Source organism: Penaeus monodon, chromosome 24 (assembly GCF_015228065.2).
Source record: "Penaeus monodon isolate SGIC_2016 chromosome 24, NSTDA_Pmon_1, whole genome shotgun sequence".
Taxonomy (NCBI): Eukaryota; Metazoa; Arthropoda; class Malacostraca; order Decapoda; family Penaeidae; genus Penaeus; species Penaeus monodon.
Genome location: NC_051409.1, coordinates 7,214,403 through 7,216,809, shown reverse-complemented (window position 1 = coordinate 7,216,809; position 2,407 = coordinate 7,214,403). Strand labels below are relative to the sequence as shown.

At 35.4% G+C, this 2,407-nt stretch overlaps 1 protein-coding gene across 1 annotated transcript in view; it reads left to right on the top strand.

Moving 5' to 3' along the window:
• Nucleotides 1-1,621, top strand: part of LOC119588538 (isopentenyl-diphosphate Delta-isomerase 1-like) — a 37,361-nt gene extending 35,740 nt beyond the window's left edge. Inside the window, exon 4 of the mRNA XM_037937178.1 lies at nucleotides 16-1,621. Coding sequence (XP_037793106.1) covers nucleotides 16-483 — 468 coding nt within the window. The 3' untranslated portion in view covers nucleotides 484-1,621. The remainder of the gene's footprint in view (nucleotides 1-15) is intronic.
• Nucleotides 1,622-2,407: the final 786 nt, after the last annotated feature.

Below are 2,407 nucleotides of genomic sequence, written 5' to 3'. Positions count from 1 at the left end.
GCTTCCCTTTCCCAGATTACATTCCCCGGCCACTACACAAACACCTGCTGCTCACATCCTCTGTACACACCCAAGGAAATGGAGGAGGAGGATGCCTGGGGAGTGAGAACGGCTGCCCAAAGACGCCTGGAATTTGAGCTGGGCATTCCCCTCGAGCAGGCACAGCCCAAGGACTTCACGTACCTGACCCGCATCCACTACGCCAGCCCCTCCAGTGGCAGATGGGGGGAGCACGAGATGGACTACATCTTATTCCTGCGCGGCGATGTCTCGGTTAGCCCCAATGAGAATGAGGTCCAGGATGTGAGATATGTGAAACGCGAGGACTTCTCGAGGTTTCTGAGCAGCCTGCGGGAGAATGATGTCCCCATCACTCCTTGGTTCCGCCTCATAGCTCAGAAATTCCTGCCACTTTGGTGGAAGAATTTGGACGACATTGGCAAGTTTATTGACCACCGCCAGATACACAGGATGATAAACTGATTGGGTCTAGAGTTAACTAGCTTATAGGGAGTCAAATATTCCATTTTTATTTAATCCATTAGGCTTATTTTATGATCTGAATTTTGTTGTTATAAAATGGTCAAATTGTTTATTTATTTTCTCTTTTTTCCTTTTATATATTGTAGAAATTAAGAAAAAAATTTAAAACAGCTGGACATTTAGAATACAGAAATGCCTCCAGATACATGGAAGCCTCTACTGACAACCTACAGGACTTAATAGTAATACTTGGTTCCAGGAAAGGAAACTCCAACAGGAGAGTCACACTTCTGAAACTAATACCATGAAAGTTTGCTAATGAGAACTAGGCCTTAAATTTTTGCAATTTAATATGTTGCGTGAAATAACAAGAGTGCATGGCAGAAAACACCCGTGCAGACACGTAGGGCTAGCACTGTGGGAGGATAAAATCATGTCCAATTTAAGGAATTTTAACTGGTAATGAAGGAAAAGAGAAGGTATAAGGGAAATTTTCCAATCCTAGAAGAGAGGACTAGAATACAACTTAATGTAAAAGAAAATATGTTTGTCTCATCAAGACTTTGCCCTACAATTACAAGCATCTTCAAGGATAATGACAATATTGTACTATACTTAATAGGGAAACTTCAATGCTGAAAATATTCTTGTTTGTCCTTTGTGTTGTGCATTGTCATTCCTCTGTCAAAGGATCCAGCTTCTCTAACAAGCTTTAAAATCTGTGATAAATATTCCAGTGTCCTATAAGGATTTTGTGAAATGTTAGGAAGAGATAAGTAATAGTGTTAGTTTGAAACTTTTTCACAAGAATAACTAGAAAGGAAAATATTTCTAATACACCTCTGAAATGCATGTACATGATAATACTATACACTTGGGCACAGTGACACATTCATACTTACAAACTATATTGTGGAGCTACTCATTCTTTAAATATTATTGTTTTGGTGAGAAATATATTAATTACTCAATATAACACTGACTGTTGCACTCACTTAACATGGTGGTAATTGAAACACAAAGGTAAAATAAAACTATTGCATTGGAATTTTTTTTGATAATTTATTTTTTTACCTTACTGGTAATTTTAGTACTAAACACATTATATGGCTTATTTCTGAATGTGGCTTTACAAGAATAGCAAGAAGGCCTTCAATGAAACAAAAAATCTTTAAAATCTTTATTGCTTCATTTTCATCTAAATAACTAAAATTGCATGATATATACTATACTTTTTTGTTATCTACACTACAGCTGATTAAACACAGATTAAAATGGGAGCTATGTTCATGTTATATACAACCTGTCACACAAGAAAGAAAATAAAGACATTCCTTTAATCTAATTTCTTTTAATGATTTCTATAAACAAAGAAAATATACAAAAGTAATCCTAACTCTTAAACACAAGTAAACATTTACAATAATTCCAAATAAAACCACAAATAAAATGATTTTTCAATCATTTCTACCATCATTCTATTCATAGGCAGATGAACCCAGTAATGTTTTGATCTTGGTTCTTTAGAAAGTATTAAATAAATCTTGAAGGAAAGACTTTGTGTCTAAAACCCTACACCATCCGAGCCTAACAGAAGGAAGAGCTCAAAAGCCTTTGTCATGTAAATAAAATGATGATGTTATCACTGCTTGGCATTCATATACAGGTAATAGGTGTGGTACACAAGGCTATTATTAACTTTTATCTCGGTTTACCCCCTTCAGCTGACGTCCACCCAGTGACGGTTGACACTTGAGTTATTTCCTGTATGTCTCTTTCTGTGCTTTTTTTTATTATCAGTGATTTTTTTTTTACTTCAGAATTGAAGTATAATGATGCACCAGATTTTATCTATATACTTTGTACTTTTGGATTTTATAAAACTATATTCATGTGTCTCTTTTTAATATAGTAACTATATGAT